Raw genomic sequence first — 27,675 nt, 5'->3', positions numbered from 1 at the left:
GACTAATTAGGGGGTTGGTATCCGATAATAAAAATACTATTTTGTCCAAATTCGCAGGGAAGTTCTGGCCACTCAAACATCTCTCAATATATTTGGTTCTTGGCTCCAAGTATAGTGGGCAATCCAAAATATAATGATAAGGGTCTTCAACAGCAGGTTCTCCACAAATACATAGGCAAAGGGCAAAAGGTACACCAGAAAAACGGCCTGAGAGTAGGGCTGATGGACCCTAGCCTGAGAATCTAAGGCTGATATAAACAACCCATTTTTCATGTACAATAACATCGAAATACTTACACATTCCATACCCATTCATAACCATGTCACAACCCTAACCTTAAAACTTCCCATACGGACCCATACGTAAACTAACCCTAACCCTAGCTTGAGAATTTAGCCTAATATAAATCACTATATTTTTACAAATATATATTATGTCAAAAAATACTTCCATAGCCCTTCCTAACCATGTTACATCATCTTTCCCAACCCTAACATTTCTACTAAACCTACAAATTTCCCATTGGGACCCATATCTAAACTAACCCTAATCCTAGTTTGAGAATTTATGCTAATATAAACCATCATTTTTACAAATATCCATTATGGTCAAAAAACATTTATACATTCCATACCCGTTAATAACCATGTCACAACATCTTTCCCAACCCTAACGATCCACCTAAACCTAGAAACTACCCATCCGGACCCAAAGATAAACTAACACTAACCCTAGCTTGAGAATTTACGATAATATAAATCCCCCTATTTTTACAAATATATATTATGTCAAAAACTACTTATACATTCCATAGTTTTTCCAAACCATATTACAACATCTTTGCCAACCTACAAACTCTCCATTCGGACCCATAGCTAAGCTAACCCGAACCCCTGCAATACTGCCCGCTGCTGCCGCTGCGGCACTTCTGCCAGAGCCCCTTCCAAAAAGCCCTGCCCACACCCCCGCGCTCCCTGCTAGTGCCCATTGTATTTTGTCTACAATGGGTTTTATTCCTAGTAACATTATAAAATAGAAATTGCGAGAGCCTCAGCTCAATTCTTACTGGGTCCCAGTAGGTAAAACTGAATAGTGTTGGTCGTACAGGGGGAGCTTGGGAGCCAACTGGAAGTGGTGGTTTGGGTTTACCGCAACCAAATGCCTGGCGGAGGAGCTCCCTTTTGCAAGAATCATAGAATCATAGAGTTGGAAGGGGCCATACAGGCCATCTAGTCCAACCCCCTGCTAATCCTGCGTTGAGCAGGGGGTTGGACTAGATGGCCTGTATGGCCCCTTCCAACTCTATGATTCTATGATTCTATGATTCTATGATAACTGTTCAGGTTGTGTCAGGGCCCTGATCTCCTCTGGGAGCTCGTTCCACTAGGTGGGGGCCAGAATGGAGAGAGCTCTGGCCCTGGTTGAGGTCAAGCGGGCTTCCTTGGGGCCAGGGACCACCAGGAGGTTGGATGTAGGAGAGCGCAAGGCTCTTTGAGGAGTGTAGGTGGAGAGGCAGTCCCTCAGGTATACTGGGCCCAGACCACATATGGCCTTAAAGGTGATAGCCAACACCTTAAGCCTGATCCAGAATTCAACCAGGAGCCAGCGCAGCTGCTGGAGGATGGGCTGGATGTGGGACCTCCGAGGTGTTGCTGTGAGGACCCTGGCAGCCGCGTTCTGGACCAGTTGCAGTTTCTGGATCAATATAAGGGCAGGCCAGCATAGAGCGAGTTACAGAAGTCCAGCCTGGAGGTGACCGTTGTGTGGATCACTGTGACAAGTTGTTCCAGGGCCAAGTAGGGCGCTAGTAGTTTGGCTTGGCGAAGGTGGTAAAATGCCAGCTGTGCTACCATCGTGATGTGAGCCTCCATTGAGATGGAGGCATCAGGTATCACTCCCAGGTTCCTGGCGGAGTGGGCCACTTTTAGCTGCACTCCATCCGGATTGGGTAGGCGCGCTTCCTCACTTTCCTGCCCAGCCACAGGACCTCCATCTTTGAAGGGTTGAGCTTCAGACAACTCTGCTTGAGCCACCCCGTCACTGCTTCCAGGCAGCTCGCTAATGTTTCTGGGGGAGAGTCAGGGCGGCCATCCATCAGGAGGAAGAGCTGGGTGTCATTGGCATATTGGTGACAACCCAGCCCAAACTTCCACATCAGCTGGGCAAGAGGGTGCATAAAGATGTTAAACAGGGTTTGAGAGAGAATTGCCTCTTGGGGGACTCTGCAAACCAGTTGGTAGCGGCTTAGAATCATAGAATCATAGAGTTGGAAGGGGCCATACAGGCCATCTAGTCCAACCCCCTGCTCAACGCAGGATCAGCCCAAAGCATCCTAAAGCATCCAAGAAAAGTGTGTATCCAACCTTTGCTTGAAGTCTGCCAGTGAGGGGGAGCTCACCACCTTCTTAGGCAGCCTATTCCACTGCTGAACTACTCTGACTGTGAAACATTTTTTCCTGATATCTAGCCTATATCATTGTACTTGAAGTTTAAACCCATGTCCTCTCCTCTGCAGCCAACAGAAACAGCATCCTGCCCTCCTCCAAGTGACAACCTTTCAAATACTTAATGAGTATTTGATGAGGCTTGATGAGCTCTCTCCTAATGCTACCCTCTGTTCGTGATTCCGGAGAAAGGAGATCAGCCACTGAAGGGCAGTCTCTCTGATCCCGAAAGTGACTAAAAGCAACCAAAGCTATTAATGAAAATTTTTTCAATCAAGAGTTGTTCAGCAGTGGAATAGGCTGCCTAAGGAGGAGATGAGCTCTTCTTCACTGGCAGTCTTCAAGCAGCAGCTGAGCAGATACTTATCATTGATCCTGATCCTGCATTGAGCAAGGACGTGGACTAGATGGCTTGTCCCCTTCCATCTCTATGATTCTATATGACCCGAACTATTTCATCAATCAGTTTTATTTTACCTTGAAGACACATGGCTGGGAAACTAAAGGTATCCTCGAAGTACTATTTATCTTAAAATCTTGGTTATCCTGCCCACACACAAATTTTTACCAGTGCAATCCTAAAAAGATGCACTTTTCTAAATCCACTGAGGTCAATGGGATTGGAAGGCTGTCTTCGCATTTTGGATTGCACTGTAAATCTCATCTGAATGGCTACTTTAAGCGAACAACTTATAATTGATAATATGGCAACAATACTCCAAGACATGCAGAGAGAAAGCCATAGAACCATGAGTAGAGTACATGATTTGAAAGCCTGGGTCCCAGATTAAACTTCCCAGAATTGCCACAAAATGCAGTAGGACTTCAAAGGCTTCCTAAATCCTCTTGAGAGGATTATACTGTCAGTACAGGACTAGATAGATGGTCTATCTCACACTATTTTGACTGTATAAAGCAGTTTGGAAATTCCCCCATGACCTATTCAGATTAATTAAATGTCGGTCTCCTGTTGTCCTGACCATAAGCTTTGCTGGACACAGCCGGATTAGCCGTGGAAATGGAAGCAGTGGTCGGACAGACCTTGGACAGGCTCAGACACATCTTCTCCCACAGTGGCTTTTACAAAATATATACAGCCACTAATGGTTACAGTTTTGATTAAAATGCAACCTGCACAAAGCTAGAGTCTGGTCTAGCCCTCAATGAAATAAGCCATAAGCAAAAGTTCAGTTATTTCAAAGTATCTTCCTTATAATGACAACAGCAGATATGTGTATAGGCTGAATTCTGCCCCCCACCCCACTGTTTAAATGGGAAAAATCAAAATATTAACTATATATGTTAACTAAATTTAGTCTTAATCTGTAAGAAAAAAGAAAAAACGTATCCATTCATTCAACACTTTTTACCATGTCTTTCATTGTTATTCAAGGCAGCTTACGAAAATAGTTTTAAAACTTGTCCTATAATATAAAACAAATAAAGCAAATGCCTTAAAAAGGTGCCTGGAATATAAACCTCTTAAAAGACCTTGCAGCACTTCCTGAATATGCCCAAGGAGGGGGTTCCTCTCACCACCTTAGGGAGGTCATTCCACAGAGCAGGAAGCGGGATCGACATGGGTCAGACAGGCCACCCTAAGTGGTGGAATAGCCAACAGATGGCAATCTAAAGACCATGGATGCCCATCTTTATTTATTTTAATTACATTTTTACACCACCCTCCCTTATGGCTCAGGGCAGCTCACAACATAGCTGGATACACTTTCCAATAGGAAACACGATAGCCTACAATTAGTAGAACTAGTTGAAGTCTTGGGTGAGGACATTTTCCAGTTCTGCCTCCAAATCAATGTAGCAAAAGAGTGGCTTGGCTTCATTTACATAGGTACAATTCTATTTTTTAAAAATGTACAGCATTGTGAATTGCTTGAAATGCCAATATTGGCGGTTTAAATATATCATAATATATGTGGCTTTGCTACAGCAACCAGCAGTAACAGCAAGGCAGTTTTTCACTACCCAAGGAGTATCCACCTTTCCCTTCCTCTACACACAACAGACACCGCTGTCCCCCCCAGTGGGGGTAGGTAGGGCTGAAGGCACTCTAACAGGCCCATGACTACGCCAGGGTTACCCTTCTGACTGCAGGTGGAGGAGAGAATCAAACATTTGAATCATGCATTTGGCTGAGACCAGATGTAATCAACAGCAACCGAAGGGCCCCTGCTCCCCCCCCCCCCGCCCCCCTCAGAATTCCACCAATATGCTCTGAACCTGTTTGTATTGTTGCACTGTTGTATTGTTTATACTGTTACATTGTTATATGGTTACAACTATTAGTTATTATTATTGTAAGGTTGTTCACATGTTTTTATAGACCGTTTTACGTATTGTTCTTTGTTCTTATGTAAACTGCCCTGAGCCTCTGGGGAGGGCGGTATATAAACATAATAAATAAACAAACAAACAAACTCGGTTCTCCAGATTACAAGCCGCCGCTTCTAACCAGTCCCCCACGGTGGCTCTCAGTTCGGCTGGAGAAAACAGATGCCCTGCATGGCATTATACTCCCCAGGCTGCGCCCAGAAACGCCGAAGGAGCTATTTAATATTATTTGGAATTTTTGTATTTATGAACCATAAGCAAAAGTACAGAAAAGCCTGAAAGGTGGGAATACACGTGCGCCTCAGAAACCACAGCAACGAAGCCAGAGACTCCTTGCATGTGCTTCCTTAAATTCAAAGGAAAGACCTTTTTTAAAATTCATGGATCGAAACTACCCCATCAGGGAAGCAAAACCGCTCCCGCTGCCCTTCCTCCGAGGCTACAACTCGGAACGCAGCCACTTCGCAACAGTGCAAAGCCGCTCGGGAGAGTCACGCACGCGCACAGCGCCCCGCAGCCCGACGTCTACGGGCGCAAGCAAACTTCCGGCTTCCCTCGCCTGGGCCCTATATCCGGGAGGGCAGCGTGTGCGTGGTGCTGGTGGCCGTCCCCGCAGCAGAGGAATCGGCAGGCCGCGCACAGCAGCAGCAGGAAGAAGCGCCTGTCTGCTCCGGTCCGTCTGGCCGCGTCGCGGGGGTCGAACGCGTTGCGCCCTTTCAGGTCTCAGGCCCCGGTAAGGGAGAGAGACCGTGTCAGAGGAGGCGGCATTCTGCGGGTATTTAGGGATTTTTAGGGATTTTTAGGGATTTAGGGATTGGAAGGCTGTCTTCGCATTTTGGATTGCACTGTAAATCTCATCTGAATGGCTACTTTAAGCGAACAACTTATAATTGATAATATGGCAACAATACTCCAAGACATGCAGAGAGAAAGCCATAGAACCATGAGTAGAGTACATGATTTGAAAGCCTGGGTCCCAGATTAAACTTCCCAGAATTGCCACAAAATGCAGTAGGACTTCAAAGGCTTCCTAAATCCTCTTGAGAGGATTATACTGTCAGTACAGGACTAGATAGATGGTCTATCTCACACTATTTTGACTGTATAAAGCAGTTTGGAAATTCCCCCATGACCTATTCAGATTAATTAAATGTCGGTCTCCTGTTGTCCTGACCATAAGCTTTGCTGGACACAGCCGGATTAGCCGTGGAAATGGAAGCAGTGGTCGGACAGACCTTGGACAGGCTCAGACACATCTTCTCCCACAGTGGCTTTTACAAAATATATACAGCCACTAATGGTTACAGTTTTGATTAAAATGCAACCTGCACAAAGCTAGAGTCTGGTCTAGCCCTCAATGAAATAAGCCATAAGCAAAAGTTCAGTTATTTCAAAGTATCTTCCTTATAATGACAACAGCAGATATGTGTATAGGCTGAATTCTGCCCCCCACCCCACTGTTTAAATGGGAAAAATCAAAATATTAACTATATATGTTAACTAAATTTAGTCTTAATCTGTAAGAAAAAAGAAAAAACGTATCCATTCATTCAACACTTTTTACCATGTCTTTCATTGTTATTCAAGGCAGCTTACGAAAATAGTTTTAAAACTTGTCCTATAATATAAAACAAATAAAGCAAATGCCTTAAAAAGGTGCCTGGAATATAAACCTCTTAAAAGACCTTGCAGCACTTCCTGAATATGCCCAAGGAGGGGGTTCCTCTCACCACCTTAGGGAGGTCATTCCACAGAGCAGGAAGCGGGATCGACATGGGTCAGACAGGCCACCCTAAGTGGTGGAATAGCCAACAGATGGCAATCTAAAGACCATGGATGCCCATCTTTATTTATTTTAATTACATTTTTACACCACCCTCCCTTATGGCTCAGGGCAGCTCACAACATAGCTGGATACACTTTCCAATAGGAAACACGATAGCCTACAATTAGTAGAACTAGTTGAAGTCTTGGGTGAGGACATTTTCCAGTTCTGCCTCCAAATCAATGTAGCAAAAGAGTGGCTTGGCTTCATTTACATAGGTACAATTCTATTTTTTAAAAATGTACAGCATTGTGAATTGCTTGAAATGCCAATATTGGCGGTTTAAATATATCATAATATATGTGGCTTTGCTACAGCAACCAGCAGTAACAGCAAGGCAGTTTTTCACTACCCAAGGAGTATCCACCTTTCCCTTCCTCTACACACAACAGACACCGCTGTCCCCCCCAGTGGGGGTAGGTAGGGCTGAAGGCACTCTAACAGGCCCATGACTACGCCAGGGTTACCCTTCTGACTGCAGGTGGAGGAGAGAATCAAACATTTGAATCATGCATTTGGCTGAGACCAGATGTAATCAACAGCAACCGAAGGGCCCCTGCTCCCCCCCCCCCCGCCCCCCTCAGAATTCCACCAATATGCTCTGAACCTGTTTGTATTGTTGCACTGTTGTATTGTTTATACTGTTACATTGTTATATGGTTACAACTATTAGTTATTATTATTGTAAGGTTGTTCACATGTTTTTATAGACCGTTTTACGTATTGTTCTTTGTTCTTATGTAAACTGCCCTGAGCCTCTGGGGAGGGCGGTATATAAACATAATAAATAAACAAACAAACAAACTCGGTTCTCCAGATTACAAGCCGCCGCTTCTAACCAGTCCCCCACGGTGGCTCTCAGTTCGGCTGGAGAAAACAGATGCCCTGCATGGCATTATACTCCCCAGGCTGCGCCCAGAAACGCCGAAGGAGCTATTTAATATTATTTGGAATTTTTGTATTTATGAACCATAAGCAAAAGTACAGAAAAGCCTGAAAGGTGGGAATACACGTGCGCCTCAGAAACCACAGCAACGAAGCCAGAGACTCCTTGCATGTGCTTCCTTAAATTCAAAGGAAAGACCTTTTTTAAAATTCATGGATCGAAACTACCCCATCAGGGAAGCAAAACCGCTCCCGCTGCCCTTCCTCCGAGGCTACAACTCGGAACGCAGCCACTTCGCAACAGTGCAAAGCCGCTCGGGAGAGTCACGCACGCGCACAGCGCCCCGCAGCCCGACGTCTACGGGCGCAAGCAAACTTCCGGCTTCCCTCGCCTGGGCCCTATATCCGGGAGGGCAGCGTGTGCGTGGTGCTGGTGGCCGTCCCCGCAGCAGAGGAATCGGCAGGCCGCGCACAGCAGCAGCAGGAAGAAGCGCCTGTCTGCTCCGGTCCGTCTGGCCGCGTCGCGGGGGTCGAACGCGTTGCGCCCTTTCAGGTCTCAGGCCCCGGTAAGGGAGAGAGACCGTGTCAGAGGAGGCGGCATTCTGCGGGTATTTAGGCCGCTTCCGCATGATGCGGCTCTTTTGAGCTTGCCCAAGAACAAATTCATCGCACCTCAGTCTTGCCCCCTCCGCAGTTCAATTCGAAGCATTCTAAGTATCAAGGTATGCGCTGCGGCATCCCACCACCTCAAACGTTAATGGGTGGTTAGATGTTCTTTAATGGTTTGCAAACTAAACATGCTTAAATTCAAATGAATATTTTGACAGATTCCTTTCACAACAAGTTATTTCAGGCGTCTGTAAACTCATCGTTTGGCAATCCTCCCTCTTACTGTCATGCACGTTAACGGACTTGATAGATTTTGTATCTAATGTAGCCTAGTGTACAATTGGTGCTAAACTGGCATTTCTAACTTTTGGTACAGTGCTTTTTATAATACATATCGAGTCATTGTTGCTTGAAAGACTAGATCCCCGTTAAATGACGCATAATTTAAGTGATCGGGCGGCTTATGAAGTGCTGCTCTGCATTCCTTAACATTTAGTGTACCCATAATTCATTGTTCCAATATACCAAGATGAGCTAACACTTAGATTTAAGTTTTGCTTCTTCAGAATTGACTAGTTGTTGTTATGTGTAGTAACTACTATGGTGTCGCATCTCCTGACCTGTAGTATAGTCATAAGACAGCAACAGAATTTTATTTATACAAATGAGAAACAAAAGGCTCCAAATCATGAACTTCAATGTGACAGTGTTATCCTAAACTCAAAGCTGTCTTGTGAAGTTCACTAAATGGAAAATCTTTATTTTTAAGGGAAATTGACAAGAAGGTGTACCATGCAAAAGAAGAATGTAACAAGCAGGGAGTGGTGGTGTTACATGGCAATGTTCTAAAGCAGTGGCCTCTAATCTGAACCCCCACTCCTTCACATGCAGCCAGCTGGGTGACTTGAGCTAGTTACAGTCCTATCAAAGCTGTTCTCATAGAGCAGTTATGTCATAGCTCTCTCAGCCTCACAGGGTGTCTGCTGTGAGGAGAGGAAGGGAAGATGATTATAAGCTGCTTTGAGACTTCTTCGGTGTGAAAAGTGGGGCATAAAACTCAACTCTTCTTGAAAATGGTGAAAGCAGATCCAACTGAAAGGGCCTTACAGTATCTTACCCCTTCTGTATAATAGTTAGGTATTGATGGAAGCACACACAGTAGCCGGTCAATCAGGTTGATGAAAGAAACTTTGTTCTTTGCCTCTCTGTGTTATAGCTTCTGATGATGGAGAAGCCAGTTGGTAGTTTGGATAAGTAGACTTATGGAAAAGGCTAGATTCTGAATTCAGTGGGACAGATTTTGTTTAGTAAACTTGTATGGGTGGGGTCTGGGTGTATGGGTTATCTGGGTAGATAACCTGCTTGTCTAAAATTATATCCTGCTAAACCTTATTGACACAATTAAACCTGCTGAAGATCTGGCTGTAAATATTTCAGGCTGTGTGGATAGGTTGGTTTAAGTGACATCACAATTTTAAATTTCCTCTTGAGATTTTATGTTAAGTGTGCATTAAGATTGCAATAACAATGACTTCCATTGACCTCTGTGAGACATTTTTCCTAATAAACAAAAACAATAGGATTGAATTAGATGGGTAGCCTCCCGAGTACATTTACCAAATTTAATTGAATTTAGGTCATCTTATTTCCAAATAGCATGTTTAGGAGGGATGATCGCTATTGAATCACCATATAATTAGGGAACTTCTTGGATGCTTTGTTTTTATCTTTCAGTATTAACTAATGTCAGCACCATCAATGAAGGAAAGGCAAGCATGCTGGGAAGCACGGGATACGTTCTGGAAGTGCTTAGATGAAAATAGGGAAAATACAGCCAAGTGTGACAAGTCTAAGCTATCTTTTGAAAGCTTATGTCCACAGCAATGGGTAAGTGACACTTGGATTACAAACTCATAGAAACTGTACAGGATACAAGGACACTGATTGTACTTGTCATCTTGGGTCTACCAAAGGCAGTAACCAAAGTTACCCAGCATTGTCGTTACCCCACTCTGTTTTGGTATTCTGGAATACAATTTTATCCTGTTCTTTACCAAACCGCTTTATCTGACCAGTGAGGTGAATCTAGATAATGCCATTCTACTTAACAGATTATAAAGAGCTACAGAATCATACAATCCTTTAGATTGTTGTTTTTTAAAGTCAATATGAATGTTACTTATAACATGTAAATTGGTGTTTAGTTGGTACCCACTGTATTGTATATATCTACTGTTTTTCCTTTTCAAAAGTATCTATTCTACACAGGTTTCTGGGGCAGTAAAGGAATAGATGAGGGCTAATAAATGCAAACCCTCAGGGCAGGTATAGTTGGTCAGTTCTGTACCATATCAAGCATTGGAGAGGCAGCCTCTTATGTATGGGGTTGCACTCCCCTTGAAACAAGTTTGCATTCTGGGGGTGCTATTAGATCTGTCTCAGCAACTGGTCACTTGCATATTCTCTGTAACATGTCACACTTTTATTCTTTAGTTATATTCAGGGGTGCATCCAAGTATAGCTGGATATTATGCTATAGCAGACACTAGCAATTTGATTTTCTTGTGTGGTACTAAACAATCCAGTTGCAAATGATTGCTATAGTACACCAGTAGTGCAATGTCCAGCAATGGGTGTGGGGGCTATCTCTGAAGACAGTTCAGTTAGATCAAATGCAGTAAGGTTACTTGGTGTATCACTATTTAGCTAAGCAAACAAAACAAACACCATCAAAATTCAAAGTGGCTCTATTTGGCACACACAACAGTAGATCCTTATCAGTGCACTAAATGCCTCACTTTACACATTCACAGACTCTAATCGTATCCTCAAGTCCCCAAAAATGTTTTTAAAGGGCACAGTGCAACCAGAAGTTAGAAGAATATGCCAAGTCATTTGGAAGAAAGCCCAAAAGGCATGATCTCTTCTTGTTCAGTTCTCATTGATGTTTTCAAAGCAATGCAAGTTGTGTTAAGAGTTTTCTTCAATAACATCATGCTTCACATGACAAGAACCCAGTACATTCTAGTTTCATAAAAATTCATCCAGTGCCTTTTTTTCTCACAGTATTTTCAAATGTGTCAACAGGGGAAAATCCAAGATAAGAAATTCATCAGTGCCAGATTCTACTGCGTCTGCTGACACTTCCAGCTGCATGACACCATTCCACTGTTTTTTCATTTATGTAGCAGTAATTAGAGTACATGCTTCTATTGAGTCTAGACGCAAATTGATAGCCCGAGTGGCAGTTAACATCTTTAAAACTCTGAAGTCCCTTGTCCCAGACTATGTAAATTACTGGCTGGTACTGTATGAATTAGTATGGTCATCATCTGAAGCCCTGACACCATTTATCTGAATGACAGTGTGTGCCTGTATTAGACAGGGATTTTTCTGTGGTGGTATCTCAATTATGGATTTCCCTCCCTCCAACTATATGGCTGATGGTGAGTGAAGTAAATTCTTAGTGCCAGATAAATGTGTTTTTATGCTTGTATCTTTAACAATTAAAACTATATAAATGGTCTTCATTAAACTCAGAGAACTGTTGTTGGAAAGTAGATAAAGGTAAAGGTATCCCTGTGCAAGCACCGAGTCATGTCTGACCCTCTAGCGTTTTCTTGGCAGACTCAATACAGGGTGGTTTGCCAGTGCCTTCCCCAGTCATTACCGTTTACCCCCCAGCAAGCTGGCTACTCATTTTACCGATCTCAGAAGGATGGAAGGCTGAGTCAACCTTGAGCCGGCTGCTGGGATTGAACTCCCAGCCTCATGGGCAAAGCTTCAACACAGCATGTTGGCTGCCTTACCACCCTGCACCACAAGAGGCTCTCGGAGAGTAGATAGAAATGATTAAATAGGTTGCTGTAACAGTGGTCAGTGTTCCTGAATTATAGAACACTAATTTTGGTGTACCAACCTGGTGTTCTAACAAAATGATTTTTGTTCAAAACAGGTTAAATACTTCGATAGAAGAAGAGAGTATTTAAAATATAAAGCTAAAATAGAAGCAGGAGAATATCAGCCTACAGAGAACCCTGAGAAGTCCTAATTACGCTATCCTTTTTCTGGTTACTTCAGCGGTAAAAATGTTTGCAGAAGAAAAGCACTGGTGTGCCTTCAGCCTCTTTTGAATTAAATGGAGAACCAATCATGTGATGGCTAGAATGTTGATGTATTGCCTCATTTGAGGAGAGTGCTACCATGTAAATAAAACTTCTAAAGATATTACTGTTTCTGGATTGGGTGTCAGTATCCATCCATTTTTTTGGACTGCAGGGTAAGAAGAAATGTGACCATCTCAATCCTTTCAACTTGTGAAGGGTTCGAGCTCCATTAAATATGAACAGAAGCACTCTCCATTTTTGAAGAACAATGAATCCACTTCTAAACTAATTTTTTTAGGATACACTTGCAAGTAATTACATGCTACTTTCCTCATCCTAATGTAACCTAAAAGACTTACCAATTAACAATGAACATGATGTTTTCCTTACTGGGTATTTATAAATCTATATCTCCACTGAGCAAGTCTCTTTCATGGCCATTTCACATATGCCAAAAGCAAATCAAGATTTGCTATTGGTCCTCTTCCTTCAGCTCCCCTTATTCCTGCTGCTGTGGAAAGACTGGTCATGCACTTTGAACCCTTGACCCCACAGTTTGCCATTCTGAAGCTATTAGCATAGTTCCGCTTGCTGCTGGGTCCCTGGTATTACTGTAGTGGAAATGGTATGGGGGAGACTTGAGAAAGAGGAAAGAAAACATTGTCTCTGCTAGAATGTAAGCGACTTGAGTGCACTACAGTCAACAACAAGGTAGGTCTACATTAATATCCCTCTGGCATCTACACCAAGACCACCTCAAGTATTTCAAAAGCATTTATTATCTGAACTTTTATTTAAAGTTATGGTTTAAGGCATTTAATATTTTAATTAACACATACAAAACATTGTCTTGCATCGAAAATTGCTCCTTGGATTTTATAGCACCATCAAAGCAGCAGTTCCAATATGCATTGTGTATTTATTGCTGTCTTTTTTGCCTGATGATCTGTTGCCTTGTGTACTCCCAAATCAGCAGAGCTCCACTTACATGGACATTAAGTGATCGAATAACTCCTTGCTGTGGAATTTCTACACAAAGATCCAGCTGCTGAATCAGATTTGCAGGAATTCCCTCATGCTCATTTCTGATGATAAAAACACAAACATTCAGATTTAGAGAATACAGGGCGCTAGAACTCATTTTGTTTCAGTTCCTTTTGAAGACAGTATTGCAGGAGGGCAAATACCTAATCTTATTTCTTTATTCTGGTTAACAGAACTCTTGAAACTAAGTACCTTGGCACCACTGGGTAGAGAGTTTTTTAGGAGAAATCTTTTTTCTTTTAGCACTAGGCAGGGGCTCATGGGAACAGCAGTCCATGAACATCTGGAGGACCGCAGGTTGACTACCCCTGGTGAAGGGCACAGCATTTGCAGTTCCACTAAAGGCTCTTGGAATGTCCTGAGCATGCTGGTGCAGCTAGTGCTGGTTGTATTCATTGATACAATGGGCTTTCTTGCTAGTGAACAGATAAATGTTAAGGGTCAGGTTTCAGAGGATGGGATACAACCCTGCATAGTCAAAATCTTACCATACTGGCACCTTTGGAATAGGTGTGGCCAAACTGTAGATCTCCAGATGTCTCTGGGCTACAATTCCCATGAGCTCGTGCCAGTTGCTCATGAACATCTGGAAAGCCACAGTTTGGCCACCTATTTTAGAATTTGTTTTCTCCAGTAAAGGCCACAGACAATGAAGCATAGGATTCTTGAATAGCAGGGAGGTGGATTGGGGGGCTGTTACACAAAGAGAACCAACATCAACCAGAGGAAGAATTTAAAAATCAGAAGGTGAGGGAGGGGTTGCTTACCCCAGCAACAACAGGGATTTCTCTGGAAAGTGATACTCTGTTAGATCACAACTTTTAGCTGTTTGTTCCACACCAATAATAGTGTAACCTTCAGTTTTCTTCTGATCCAAATAATCAATAAGCTGAAATGGCTTTACCTGCACATTTTTAAAAATTCCAGATCAGATGAGATTTAATACAGTCAAAGACCAGCAAACAGAACACAGTTGATCATTAACATACAACAGGTACAAAAGACATCAAGAGTACAGCAAAACAGTAAAATTATCCATTTTGATTGAATAAGACTTTCCATTTTGTAAAGACGGCCACTCTGCAAACAAGCAAGATCAGCAAAATTCATGCATATTTGCTGTGTGGTTCCCCCATTTCAGTATGGTCTGCCTGAAGATATTAGGAAGGCCATCTTAGAATTTTTCAGGGAAAACATTTTTGTAGAAGGAACAAAGCTGTAGTTTAAAGGAGGTGACTAGTTATGAATAAGATGAAGGTTTTTTCCCTTTTTTTGCCTCATCTGAGTCTGGTGTGTGTGTTTGAGTTTGAGTATGTGTGAGGGAGAGAAAGGACAGACAGTATTTGTGGGTGAGGTAATGTTTTGTAGCCTGCTAGAGTGGTTTCTGTTAATTACTGTTAAGTGCTTTTGTTTGTGGCTGATTGAGGAAGTATGTGCTGGCTGTGGAGTACACCAGAGGGATTCCAAGCTAGTGCTGGGCTGTGACCCTGTGATCTTAAGGCTCCGCCTTACCAGAGGCGCAAGCCAAAGGGTTATTTGTCTTGGGATCACTAACATATTTATCCTAAAAATAAAAATTTTGGAGTGAAGTTATCTATTTGCAAGACAATGGATACTCAAAGCCCATATCCAGTCACCTGCAAGCAGTGTGCCATGTTTGTATTCCTCCTTGAAGACAAGACAAAACTACATTAGTGTTAATTGATAGGGCTTTTGGAGGAGAATATTAGGTCGGACACAACTTCGCACCTAACAACAACATTAGGGGTCTGGAGGAGAGGATTAAAACCCTGCATGAATTTAAGGAAGGAGAGTATTTCATTGACAGGAGTTGTGTAAACCTGTTACAATATGAGCCTGAAGGTGTTGAGCAAGATGGTACTCTTGCTCATTAGAGCTGTGCCATTAAAGCTCAGGAATAGATTTCAAGCCCTTGCAGAAGAGATGGAAGTAGCGACAAATGCAGAGGAAGATCCAAAATGAAATCAAAGACTTGTGGATAGGAGGAAATAGCATTCAAAGGAAAAGAAAAGTGCTGGTCACACGTGACTGAGGGGCATAGAATGTCACATCACCACTTAGTCTAAGAGATGTGTTGCTTGCTGGGGCAAAGATTAAAAATATGGACCAGATGCCCAAACTGAGCATAGCTATGGATCATTACCCATTTGTGATGGTCCACATGTGAATGAACAACATGGCCATCAACATACTAGGGCTGACTATAAAGATCTTCGGAGGCAGCTGAAATGAATGGGGGCACTAGTTTTCTCTTTGAGTCTGCCTATAAAGGGAAGAGAACATTGGGAGCTGGAGGTGAACCGCTGGCTACATTAGATTCTAGAATAATGGAATAGGCTTTCTAGAAGGGCCTACTTGCACATGATGCACTTCACTTATCCAAGTTGGGTAAGAATGTGTTTGACAGGAACCTTGAGAGATACATCAAGAGAGCTTTAAACTGAAACCACAAGGGGAAGGAGACATTCAACATAGAAGACCAAATAGCTGTGGCTCGGCTGGGAAGGCTGGGTCAAATGGAACCAAGGTAAGAGGCTTCAGTTGCCCATATTGCAGTCCCTGAAACATGGGCAACAAAAAGGAAGTAAACGGCACCCAAAGAGTAGTAATTAGTAGCTGTGTGCTTGCAAACATGATCTTGAGATACTTGTGGACAGTGTGATTCAGAAGGCAAGTACAGTCTTGGACTGTAACAACAGAGGCATCACATCTTGTCATAGCCCTGCTTCCAACTCTAGGATTCTGTGATTCCATAAGTTCTGCATAGCAATTGAGTCTATGTGATACAGAAATAAGGCGTTTTTACCCACCTCAAGAAGGGAAAGCCACTGTTCCGCAGATACACTGAGATATTGAAACTGTTTGTCATTTACATAATGAAGACTGCCAACAATTAGAGCTGACACACCAAATATTTCACATGTACGACACAAACCTACAAATAAACAAAACATTTTCAACTAACAAATCTGATTCATCAATTCAGTACTGCACTTGTATACTACAAGAGGATGGGTAGGGATTCAAAATAAGCTCACACATAAGCTATTTATACACAAGCACATAAGCAGAAAGCTCTAATTTCTACTTTATGACTGTCTAAAAACTTAGTACGTACATGTTACAACACAATCCTGCAAACAATTCATTACTCCAAGGGGCTATACTAACTAATGCACAGTAATTAGCACAACAAGGGAGAAGGAAAAGGAAAATGCTTCCCTTCTGTGCTCCAGCTTGATCATTAAAAAGAAATTATTTCCATCTGAAATTCATACAATATTTCTAGGGTGAATACAAAAACAGATTTGTTAGTTTTTAATTATAAGATAAGAATTTAAAATAAATGCTGGTGGTTTAAAATAATAAATCATACCTCCCAAATTGGTGGGTTTATCAATGAGTGAAGCCACTACAATCAGTCTACTGTTTGATTTACCAAGTTTACTAGCCCGATCTTGAAATACAAGCTCTAGATCCAGATCAAGTGTACTGTTCTTCCAAGGGATAATTTTTTTTTGAACATCTGTCCACTGCTTTTGATTAACTGGCTCAGCTGATTTCAAACCTGAAATAGAATATTTAATTTGACTTTAATTTTTATTGTATGCCGAGTTAGGCATACAAAGAAGAGAGCTAGAAATGTTTTATATAAAATAATAATTATTTGAAGGCAACAAATGTCCTAAACATCCCAGCATATTCAGATTAAGTTCTTAATAGTTGGTTGCATACACTAGTTATTTAACAAAGATAATTAGTCTTCTTAAAATTTACCTATATCTTGCTGAGACCAGTCATTGGGCTTTAGATCAAGGAGCTCAGTATGAGAACAGGTACATGGAAATGTTACACTCAAAGGAATGTCTGTGAATGATGTAAACTTATTGAGAGATATCCATTCTTCTTCAGCAATTTCTGAGAGACGTGGTAAGGTGTAAAATATTGTCTGCAAAATAGGATTTTTAAAAGTTTCATCAATATTAAAAATGCACCTTGCTCTTATCTCTTTCTCATTCACACAGAGTAGAAAAGAATCCTGGTTTAAAGCTAATCCAAGCTTCTCATGATGTACAAATGTTAATGAGCTGCTTAGCCATCCCACCCTACTGCACGCATACCCCTCCCCCTGAATCTAAGCCTAGATTTAACTGCTTGATGAGGGGGCAATACACTCTGCTTAAGTACCTGTATTCATATGTTATGGCTAACATAACGAGGATTCCTTCAGAATGAGGGATTCAGCCAAAGTCCAAAAACAGGTTGGCTTTGTACACATTTCATCAGGTTGATGAAATGCCTGAATGCAGCCAGTGACTGGTCCAAGGATATTTTGAGGCCAATCAGGGATTGCAAAGTCTCCTGCTCCAAGTACCATCACCTCCATCACACTGGCTCTTTCAAAGAAAATCAAGAAATAGGCTGCAAATCTAGGAGGAGCATTTTAAAAACAAATCTGAATATTTACCTCAAGACAATAATCTTTAACTGGATGGAAGTTTTCAAAAAAGAAGTGTTTTTGGATGCGCTGCCAATTCTTTTTAGCATTCCTGCAAGTGGGGAAAATGGTAATAACAAACTTTTATGAATGAAATTACCAAGCCACTGACTAATCACTTCTACTTTTTTAATTGTGAGTTGTTTGTTTCCAAATAGAATAAAACAGCAATAGAGAAAGTACACAACACTGTAAATGAAGAAATTTCTTACTAGTGCAGGAACATTAATACATTAAGTGCTTTGATTTATTTATTATTCATATAACCCACCTTTCTCATTGACAGCCAGAGAAGACCCTGGCCTACATAAACTCACATTGTTATCTTTGTGTTGTGGTCTGGGGTGCTGCTTGGCCTTGCACTGCTCTCTGCCACCATAAGGAGGGGGGAGGAATGGCTGGAGATTTATGCTAGGTCTCCGAATGTGAGTTGGGCCAGCAACTACACAGCCGTCACTCCCCTGGGCTTCGGGTAGTTAACCTCACTACTACCACATTCCACTTCCTCCCCGACCTATGCTTCTGCCCTCCTTATTCACCTCTCTGAGCCAACCCTCAAGTGCATAAAGGGCTCCTATCCCTGGCCTTCCCCCACCCACCATGTTCAGGATGCTGAGGTCACCGTTTGGGATGAACTTGGCCTTGGGAGTAGCTACGGCTATTGCTCCCAGCCTCCTCCTTCAGTGTGGAGGACACAGCTCAGCCTCCTGTCCTACACTCTGTCATTCCTTCCAACTGGCCAGGTGGACTTCTCCTTCCCTGGATTGGCAGGGATGCATGGCCCAGGGCTGCAGAGGACATTGTGGGAGACTCTGGAGTGGCCACTGAGCGTGGATGGGTCGGGGTCCATCCTCTTCATCTCCCTGGCAGGACGGCACTCCTGTGTGAGGCTTTGTGGGAGAGTCAGGGGAGCTGGTCCGTGACACTGCCAGAATATCCACCGTGTGCTAACATGAGAAAATTTTAAAATCATCATCTTAAAATCCGCTTTGTTTTCTAACATCTGGCCTGATGAGTACTCAAAAGCTTGCACAGTGTTATGTATCACTGGTACAGTGCTGTTTCTTGGTCTACTGCACATCCAAAGAATCATTAAACGAAAATTCCAGTCACATTTTCATTAAGAATTTCACTTTCTCAACTAGCGCTCCTTTTTACTTTTTTTCTGAATGATCTAACTTAAATCAAAAAAACATCACAACTATACAAGTAGCTAAATAATTCTTGAGTAAACACAACTCATCCCAAAACGGCCTTTGCATTTCATTAGATTTATGCCAACAAAGCAAAGCAAAGGAAAAGAGCATAATATAAAATATGTACTAACCCTGTTCCATGCATGCTTTCTGCTTGATGAAGGCAACTTTCAATGACTGGAGTTAAAGTTTCAAAATCATCCATCCACAACTCTTTGCACATTCCCCAGATTTTCTTAAGAGCAACTAAAGCGTAAAGTCGAATACTAAAGTTGTGATGGAAGCACCACTGCAGAACAACAACTAAGGCTTTCTTCACAATTGGGATCTAGAGAAAAGCGCACCTGTCAGTTCACAACCAAGAATATTTGGACAGCAATGAAATCAGATAAATATTATTTATCCAATTTCTAAATAAGAGACATTTTACATTTGGCTCTGAATTATATGTAAAGTTCAAGTGTATTAAGGAATTCTATATCCAGAGATCAGATTTATGTTTCCAATTTATATTCTAACACTTTCCAATTTATAATGTTTCTCTACAACAGTCTTTGATATGATACAACACAGCAGTAATACATACAGTATAATCCTGAATGTTCCACAGGTTTTGTTTTTGTTTTTTAAACCCTATACTAAATCAGGTTTCCAGGAACCACTTACTTTCTCAGAAGCATTCTCAATAATTGTGTCTAAGTGTGACAGCACTGATAAAAATGCACAAATGCTAGTTTTAAGCCAGTCTTCATCCTAAAATAAAAATTAATATATCAGTATAGAGATTTCTCAATGCCTATAACTCAGTAATAATTTTTCCTGCCAGACTTGGGCATAGCAACATGAGACTTCAATAAAACTATACAGCCAACCTGGAAAATTGATGGAGGCCAAAGCTACTCTCCTGATGGACACTAGTGTCTGGAGTTCACCTTCTGATGAGAATGGACCCCAAAAAACAATACATAGTGTTCTAAGGATCTGTATTGACTTCCTTTGGAGCACAGTTCCTTACGCTGATTCTGATTTGATCTAATGAATGTCCCGAATGTACATTATGACATGAACCCACTATAGAGTATCTCATACCAGTATTATTTCATGCACTGAAATAATAATACCACTGTGCTCAATACCACTGTGCTCAAACAGCAAGGATATAGAGACACTTCTCACAGGTTGTCTTCAAAGCTCCAATCTCTTTTTCCCTGCAAAACTCCTTAAATTCATTGCTTCCAGAAACCATGCCTGGATTGCCATTTGATGGCTGGATGTCAGGCCAGTACTACATTTGTTCTATTTCATTTTTTATTTTCTAGCTGCTGAGAACATGGTTTCTACTTCAGGCACATAGACAAACAGGTGAGTAGAAGCTAAGACAGCTCAGAAAAGGCCCTGCTGCATGAGGAGGAGGAAGAGGGTCTTCAAGAGAAGTAGAAGAAAGTGGAGACTGAGGCTGTTTGAGATAATTTGACAGCAGTGTGATAAAAAGTACAGAATGCAAGTGAATGCAAGTGGGATAGAAGTGAATGCAAGTGGGATAGAAGTGGATCTGGATACAGCTTTGGCTGTGCCATGGTCAGACCACTATGCCCTGCGGGCCCGGCTCAGGATGCCACTCCCCCCCCCAGTTGGGCGGCGGGCGTATTTTAGCCCGCCTGCGGAGACTCATGGATCCAATTGGATTCCGGAATGCTCTGTGGGACCCGATGCCTCCTGGCGACTCACTGGTGGCCCTGGTGGCGGACTGGCAGTCCCGCCTATCGGCTGCTATAGATGAGATCGCCCCTAAACGTCTTCTCTGCCCTCTCCTGAAAAGATCTATGCTGGATCCGCGGGACCCAGACAGCTACCGCCCAGTATCGCACTTGGCGTTCCTGGGCAAGTTGGTTGAAAGGGCCGCGGCAGACCAGCTCCTGGCATTCTTGGAAGAAACTTCGGCACTCGATCCATATCAGTCTGGCTTCCGACCTGGCCACGGGGTGGAGACGGTGCTGGTCGCCCTGTTGGATGATCTCCGCCGCCAGCTGGATAGGGGCGGGTTGGCAGTGCTGGTTCTTCTGGACCTGTCGGCCGCTTTGGACACCATGGACCACGAATTGCTGGTCCACCGCCTTGCCGAAACGGGGATACGGGGCACAGCTTTACGCTGGATACGCTCCTTTCTCCAGGACCGGACCCAGAGGGTAGCATTGGGGGATGAGCTCTCGCGCTCCTACAGACTTCCATGTGGAGTCCCACAGGGCGCGGTCCTCTCCCCCACATTATTTAACGTTTTTATGCACCCTCTGGCCCAGCTGGTGCGGAGTTTTGGACTGGGTTGCCACCAATACGCTGATGACACCCAGCTCTATCTCCTCATGGACGGTCGCCCGGACTCTCCCCCGGAACCATTTGCCAGATGTTTGGAAGCGGTGACAGAATGGTTCGAGCAGAGTCGCCTGAAACTCAACCCCTCCAAGATGGAGGTCCTGTGGCTGGGACGTAGGGGACGGGAACAAGAAGCGCGCTTGTCCACCCTGGGAGGGGCGCATCTTACCATCGCGTCCCAGGCCAGGAACTTGGGTGTGATCATCGATGCCTCCCTGACTTTGGAGGCACAGATCAAAAGAGTAGCGGGCCAGGCATTTTTCCAACTTCGCCAAGCCCGACTACTAGCGCCCTACCTGTCCCCCGAACACCGGGCCACGGTGATCCATGCAACGGTCACCTCCAGAATAGATTTCTGTAACTCGCTTTACGCGGGCCTTCCCTTGTCCTTGATCCGGAAACTTCAGCTAGTGCAGAATGCAGTTGCTAGGGTCCTAACTGGTACACCTTGGAGGGCCCATATCCAGCCAGTGCTGAGGCAGCTGCACTGGTTGCCGATTGCTGCCCGGATCCGGTTCAAGGTTTTGGTTTTAACCTTCAAGGCTTTACGCGAGTTGGGACCCACATACCTGAGGGACCGCTTATCGCCCTATGCCCCCCGCAGAGCTTTATGTTCTGCGGGAGAAAATCTGTTGGTCGTTCCCGGCCCTAGGGAAGCACGCCTGGCCTCGACCAGGGCCAGGGCCTTTTCGGTCCTGGCCCCCGTCGGGTGGAATGAGTCCTGGGAGAGCTGCGGGCCTGCGGGACCTCCCATTGTTCCGCAGGGCTTGCAAGAGGGAGCTCTTCCGCCAGGTTTACGGTTGAGACCAGGCTTAACATCTATGCCCCCACGGGACCTGAGGATTGGGATTAAAGAGACGGGTACCATCAGTATCCCCTCTCCACCCGCTAGTGGGGGAATGGGTAGTCGATTAGCCGCTCTTGCCAGGTAGCTTATTAATTGCAGATGTGTCAATGGGATTTTAATGTATTTTATGGGGTTTTATACTGTTGTAACCCGCCACGAGCCGCAAGGGAGTGGCGGGTAATAAATCCAATAATAATAATAATAATAATAATAATAATAATAATAATAAAAAGTACAGAATGCAAGTGAAGAAAGAACGTGAGGTGGGAAATGCTAATAAATTAGTACTAGAATACTAGAAGTGGTATTAAGCATGAAAGGAAGCCAGTGCAGAAACAAAGTAAAATAGTGATGAGTTATAGATATTCTTAGCACACAAGAGCACATGTGAGCTACAGGAATCCACATAAGCACTAGAGTCAATACAGCTGCATTACTTGAGAATCCAGTGAACGTGCAAGGGATTTATGAATGAACAAAAACTTGTTCTCTAGGACAATATACCATATTTGCATTCAAATTAAGCATTTAATTAAAGTTCAAAATTCTTACATAACTAAAGCAATCCCAAAATTTTTGGAGAAAATGAGGAAATTTGTGTAGAATCCAGATGATGGTCCACTCTATTAAATACTTTACAGATGCTTGATTGTTGCTATAACCAGCCTGAAGAATCCTATCAATAGTCCTTGTCAAAATATCCTAAATAAAACAGCAAGTATTAAATCAGCTGTACTTTGAAAATATATTTATTTTATCATAGTTTTTTTCAAAATGTTTCATTCCTAACAATACTTCAGTGAGTACAAAGCTATAATGTTATTCTCCTGCCCATGCAAGGTATGTCAATTAAAACTGTAGATAATATTTCCTCTCCTTTTCATCCTATGCAACAGCAAAATATAAACATATCAGAGCAAATCGGTGAAACAATTACTGATGATTTCTACATGAAGGCAATAGGTTCAAATCTCTGCTCTAGGATAACATTTCTGTTGGAGTATTACTAGTCAAAAATAATGATGAAGCATTCTATACACAATAATAATACCTCATGAAGCTTTGGTAAAAGGACTAGTAGTGTCTGCCATAGTCGATTTTTAGTTCTGTGCTGTAAGGAGTTCACATAATAGCGAGTTTTTGATTTGGACATCAGTTCACTCTGTGGAGAACATGAACAATGATATACAATATATTGGATGATAGGATTTCTCCACCTTTGGTCATACCTTCTTCTGTACCAATATACTGGTGAAACATTGTACAACCTTTCAAAAAAATCCCTACAGCAAATTATGGTCATGTAAGACATTGATTTCTCTATTCTGCTGAACATTATTTTAAACTAAGTTTTATGCCAAGCTGGAGTAAAGTCTGGTTGGGCAATAAAACAGTGGCTGAATTGTCCATCTTAGAAAATGAGGGAGTGTAGTGGCTCAAGAACAGGGGTTCCCAAGCTCTTTGAACATGTGGACAACTTTAGAATTTTAAGAATTGTGAATGCCATCATAAAACGGCTACCATAGAAGGAAGACAGATCTCAAATGACTAACTTAGGAGGTGGGGCTGCACCTCCTTGGAAGAATTAAATCTTGTAGAGGATATGAAACCACTAAGGAATGTGCAGGTGCTTACCAGTCCTGATCCTACAGTGGAAAACTTTTTCATTTGAAAAAGGGCACCCATTAACAAACCCTGCATTACAGTGACCCCACCCACTTTCTGATCCACAATTATAACTAAGAAATGAATGGCTCTCCGTGCACCTGAAAGCCAGGCATACAACTGCCAAGTAAGTGGGACTATCAGGCTCCCACTGTCAATTTGGGACAACTGAATTAGAGGAGCCTGTAGCCAAAACAAAGCTTAAATATGTAGCACTCACAACGCACCATAAATGGTCTTACTTTATCAAGCAGATTCATGAAAAAATCTTCTATGAACTTCTTGTGCAATGTGTTTGTTTCATCTAGCAAGCAAAGGAATTTGATAGCACAGACTCTCACAAAATGGTCATCTCTGTTTGTACTGTAATACATTATAATATTTGCATATGAGAATCCATTAATATTTTTTTGCAACACTCAGTACGGCACTGAAGATCAATCATACATTTTTTCTTTACTAGAAATTGTATTATAAAAACATATTTGCAAATGCAGTCTTTTTTTCACAGCAAGACTTTCTATTCCTGAGAACTTGGACCATATGTTATTTCTCATCTTTGAGAAACAGTTGGATGAATTGGGCACACTTGAAATACAGGAAAAAATATTACTCCTGCCACTTTTATAAGAATCTCCTGCTTTATCAGAATCACATTTGTAACTGCTGAAGTTAGTCATTATCCCTAGAAAGCATCATCATTAAGAAATAAAATCCAGATTCAGATAGGGGAGGAGAAAATAAATATCAAATTCAAATAGAAGATTCATCTTAAGTAGGACCTGGATTAGATTTACCATCATTTTGCAAATTAATACAAATGAGTGATGGGATTCTATCTACATTTGTATAAGAGATATAATATAATGAAGAGAAAAATTTAAATGTATTTTAAATGCTAATGCTATGTTTAAGGAAAGTTAATATTTCTATATTAATGAACCACCACCATGACTGCCTGAAATAATGCACTCTTTCCCTAAAGACTGAAGCAAAGTATTTCAATGTAAAATACAGGAGCAGTGTTTTGCAAAAATGTTATTTAGCATTGGTCTTCCTCAAAAACTAAGCATCTATAATTATTCTGTTTATATTCAGGAAGTTTATAACAGAAGAGTCTTATCTTTTTCTTCAGTGAATTCCTAACAACTTAGCATTCATGTATGCTCCAAAGCACAATTAAAAAAAATCATGCTTCAGAAGAACATATGCAACATGTTTCTCTCAATGGCCCATTATGCACAGCTGCCGAAACGGCGATTTCGGGTCACATGGAAAACGCGGAGGGGGAAGACGCGAGGCAAACCGGTTATGCACGGGATGGGGCACGACGGCGGCAAAACCCGGAGCGGCGGGTGACGAGGCATCGATGTGGAGCTAAGGGGAAGCGAGGCGAGCGCGCCACTGCGTTGGCAAGTGTTGGAGGCGGAGGCCAGGAAGGGTGGAAGCAGCCTGCGCAGGTGCAGCTCTGCCGGGTTTGTCAGGCACGGAGGGGGAGGGAGCATGTTTCCCCTTCCCCTTCGTTTACTCCCAGTTCACCTCTCCCCTTCTTTGCTGCCCCGGTTCCTCTGCCCCATAGGTTTCCCCTTTATATTGTTTCCCCTACTTTAAGCTTTGTACTGTTTTATAAAGTTTTTGTATTTTCTTAGAGACCTCGCCTCCATTCTCGTTTGTGGTTGAGGTGTGTGTTTGGGAATGGGTGGGAGGTGGGTGGCCGGCCTCTTTGCCGTCCTTAGCCGCGGCGATCCCCTCGCCCCCCTCTACTGTGAACTCTCCGGCTGCCTTTCCGTCCATGTTCCCTTGGGTTCCCCCCAGCCTGCGCCGCCGTTCGTTCCGGCAGCCGCTTGAGCGGTCACGCCGCCTCCGACCCTCCGGCCTCCCTGATGATGCACACGGTCAATTCGGCGGCGCCTCCGGTTGCGCCCTGGTCGACTGGGAAGCTGCGCTTTCTTCCGCGTTCCGCTAACGCGACTTTTTCAGCGGCGTGCACCGAATCTGCAGCCAGTTGCAACCGACTCCGTGCGTTATCGGTGATTTTAGTCGCTGCCATTCCACCCCGAATGCGCGCTAAAACCCCCGTGCATAATGGGTCAATGAAAGGATCTGAAGATAGATGCTAAATCACATATTTGCAAATACATTTATAATCACTAACCATAAAAACTGAACATATGAAAAGGAAACAATGTAACACTGAACAATATACAGGAAAACAAGCAGCTACAGTTAAATATTACAAAACCAAATTCCTAAATACTGACCTTTCTATAACAACATTTGCTGCACATTCACTGCCAAGATTTTCCACAAAAGCACACACCTCCTGATTGAGCCTTGGAAATAATTGGTGTTTAAAAGAAGAAAAACAATTCTGAATTAAAGATTTTTAAATAAACTCCTATACTGTTTCTTAAAATCTCTTATGCTATCCAGCCCATATAGAATACAAAATGGAATAGTTCTTCTTTTTACCTTTGATCACGCCTGAAAACAGTTCCAAACAAGCAAGCCTCCACAAGAAGTTCGCTGTAATTGCCCGCGTTCAAGAAAGCATTTTCTACAGTACTCTCATTATCACAAGAAGGAAACATCCAAGTTTGACAGCAATAACTTAAAAGTGTATTAAAAACTCCAGTCTTTGTAGATGACATTTCAATCAACTGAAACATGATCTGAAAGAGGGAGGAGAAAAACTATTATGTACCTTGCAAAAAACACAACTAAAAAAATCCAAACATTTAACTTAATAACCCTTTTTACCCCCTTGTTAAAAACAAGCAAGTTTTACTTTAATTGCTAGATTTAGCTTCCTTTGTGTTGGTGCAACAACCCTAAAGCTTTGTCATGGGTTTGAGCAGCGTTTTTTCCATACTCTTGCTTTATCTAGCAAACCAAAAGCATACATAGTTTACAAATATATGCATAATACTTCTGTTATTGTGAAGATGGAGATAGATAAGCTAGTTTCAATTTTCAAATCGTCAGGTAAAAGATGTCCACAGGCCTAGCAGTTATTCCTACACAAAGGACTAAAAGATTGAAAAACTTTCTGTCTGTCTGGGACTGGAAAAAGATCAAGGATCCTTTCCATTAAAACTGCAAGTGGATATTACCTATTAAAGCTTCAAAATATATCATAAAGTCGTAGTTTAATAGAAGAGGGATTTCAAACCAAAACAATAATCATAAACTAACAAAGAAATCATGAGCTGGGCCAGTGGAAAGGTTCATAGATAGAGTTGGAGATCTTTTCTTCTGTCCCCCAAGCTGCAGTTTGCTCTGAAAAGCCTCTTGGAGAGTCAAAAGAGCATCCCCAGAGAAAAGGCACTGCAGGAACAAAGAGAAATCAGGCAATATCACTTCTTTCTCCATATTCTATTAGTGGTGTGTATTTCTACAACAGTGATACTCACTCAGCAGGTCAGGAATCATATGCGGCTCTTTAAGCTCAGTACCTGCCTCATGTCCCGGGAAAGCGAGCCAGCTGACTGCCTAGCAGGGCTTGTAGTTGGCAGGTTCTCAATTTAAAATCTGCAGCCAGAGGAATGGGATGGGTAAGTTGTGAGCTGCTCTGACCTGCTGGCCACATCCTATGCATGGAAATAGAGCCTTTCCAAGATATATTTTGAAATTTCAGGTAGATCAGGAAAATAGTGGAGAGGCGGAAGTAGATTGCTCCCGACTCTCTGCTGTTTGTTGGGAAAGCGTATGCAGTCTTTAAAAACTTTTAAAGTCAGCCCAAATATCAGCCAACAATATTTTAGGGCCAATAGATCAGAACCGACAAATACCAGTTAAAAAAAAATTGTGCATGC

General features: G+C 42.6%; 2 protein-coding genes across 9 annotated transcripts in view; one reads left to right on the top strand and one right to left on the bottom strand.

Annotated features, from left to right (window-relative positions):
* The first annotated feature begins 7,875 nt into the window (after positions 1–7,875).
* On the top strand, positions 7,876–12,340 carry COA6 (cytochrome c oxidase assembly factor 6). 2 transcript variants are annotated; one of them, XM_077346022.1, is made up of 3 exons: positions 7,876–8,226; positions 9,848–10,000; positions 12,069–12,340. In XM_077346022.1, exons 2-3 carry the CDS (start codon positions 9,857–9,859, stop codon positions 12,162–12,164), a joined length of 240 nt encoding a protein of 79 aa, XP_077202137.1. In that variant the 5' UTR covers positions 7,876–8,226; positions 9,848–9,856; the 3' UTR covers positions 12,165–12,340. The 2 variants fall into 2 exon arrangements, with proteins under 2 accessions (XP_077202137.1, XP_077202144.1); XM_077346029.1 differs by having other exon boundaries at positions 7,878–8,070.
* Positions 12,341–12,978: 638 nt separating this feature from the next.
* TARBP1 (tRNA guanosine 2 -O-methyltransferase TARBP1) overlaps positions 12,979–27,675 on the bottom strand; it is a 48,438-nt gene continuing 33,741 nt past the window's right edge. For 3 of the 7 annotated variants that reach the window (XM_077345961.1, XM_077345952.1, XM_077345979.1), the window contains exons 18-30: positions 26,333–26,532; positions 26,122–26,193; positions 24,088–24,223; positions 23,247–23,357; positions 22,748–22,897; positions 19,645–19,731; positions 19,110–19,306; positions 17,753–17,834; positions 17,062–17,233; positions 16,661–16,852; positions 16,095–16,219; positions 14,031–14,167; positions 12,979–13,304 (exon numbers count right to left, since the gene is read on the bottom strand). In XM_077345961.1, the coding sequence (XP_077202076.1) occupies positions 13,139–13,304; positions 14,031–14,167; positions 16,095–16,219; positions 16,661–16,852; positions 17,062–17,233; positions 17,753–17,834; positions 19,110–19,306; positions 19,645–19,731; positions 22,748–22,897; positions 23,247–23,357; positions 24,088–24,223; positions 26,122–26,193; positions 26,333–26,532 (1,827 nt within the window). In that variant the 3' untranslated portion in view covers positions 12,979–13,138. The other 4 variants (XM_077345970.1, XM_077345989.1, XM_077345999.1 and 1 more) reach the window with 3 other exon arrangements.

This window comes from Paroedura picta, chromosome 1 (assembly GCF_049243985.1).
Source record: "Paroedura picta isolate Pp20150507F chromosome 1, Ppicta_v3.0, whole genome shotgun sequence".
Lineage (NCBI taxonomy): Eukaryota > Metazoa > Chordata > Lepidosauria > Squamata > Gekkonidae > Paroedura > Paroedura picta.
This window is presented reverse-complemented; position numbering and strand designations above follow the sequence as displayed.